General features: G+C 59.2%; 1 protein-coding gene across 1 annotated transcript in view; it reads right to left on the reverse strand.

The window, feature by feature from the left end:
* SDRG_03903 (hypothetical protein) overlaps nt 1-970 on the reverse strand; it is a gene marked incomplete at both ends in the record, with an annotated part of 1,613 nt that extends 643 nt beyond the window's left edge. The window contains 2 exons of the mRNA XM_008609550.1: nt 29-822; nt 878-970. Of these exons, the coding sequence (XP_008607772.1) occupies nt 29-822; nt 878-970 (887 nt within the window). The remainder of the gene's footprint in view (nt 1-28; nt 823-877) is intronic.
* Nucleotide 971: the final 1 nt, after the last annotated feature.

Here is a 971-nt window from a genome sequence, read left to right on the forward strand (position 1 = left end):
GACTTGACCCAAGTCGCTTTGGAACCACTCGAGCTGGAGGTCGCGTTCGCGACGCCAGTTGGTGCCGCCCGTCTTGTGCGTCGACCCGACATAGTCGTCGAGAAACACCACGTGCACTAGACCAATGTCGATCGAGTAGTAGGTGCGCAGCGCGGCAATGGCATCGGTTGAGATGGGCCCGGGCACGCGACGGAGGTACGCGGTGTACGCTTCGCCGCTCTGGGTCGTCTCGTGGTTGCCGTTGATACCTGTGACGGGCAGCCGCGAGAAAATCTTGGACTGCAGGTCAAACCACTTGTCCCACTTGGGATGCTTCCCGTTCGCATAAGACCAGTCACCCGCCACCAAGATCGCTTGCGTCGACTGGCCGTTGATCGGCGTGAGGAAACTGCGCGTGCTCCCGTCCGCATAGTCCATGTCCCCGACGATACCGAGAACTGTGGCGGTCTTGTCCTCACCGCCCTTGAGTGGCGCCGTGAATGTCGCTTCAAACGACCCGACCGAGTACGTGTACGACGTGCCAGACGCCAAGTTGCAAAAGCTGGCCTTGTGCAAGTACGGCGATGTGTAGCTTTCGACGCTGTACGTGCTCGCGACGGTCTCGACACTCTGGTCGCCGAAGTTGACGGTGAGTGGCTTGGACTCGGAGCTCGCAAACGAGAGCGAGATGCCGTCGACGCAGTCGCCCGAGATGCCGAGATACACTTGGCCGACTGAGGGCGCGGCGACGACCGACGGAAGGGCCAGTGCCGAGAGGAAGAAGCGTGCAAAGCGAGGATGGAAAGACCATGGCGAATTGAAAAGTGGGTGTTTCGGTGGAGGCTGAAGGCTCGGCGGTTGGATCGCTTGCGCTGTGAATTCCACCCATTTTGCTCACGTGTCGTTCGTTGGCTTCAAGGAGCTTTTGTTCGAAGCAGATGAACGTGACTAGAGTGTACTCGTAGCAAACGAAAAGGCGTCGAGGTTGCATT

Source organism: Saprolegnia diclina (assembly GCF_000281045.1).
Source record: "Saprolegnia diclina VS20 unplaced genomic scaffold supercont1.9, whole genome shotgun sequence".
NCBI lineage: Eukaryota > Oomycota > Saprolegniomycetes > Saprolegniales > Saprolegniaceae > Saprolegnia > Saprolegnia diclina.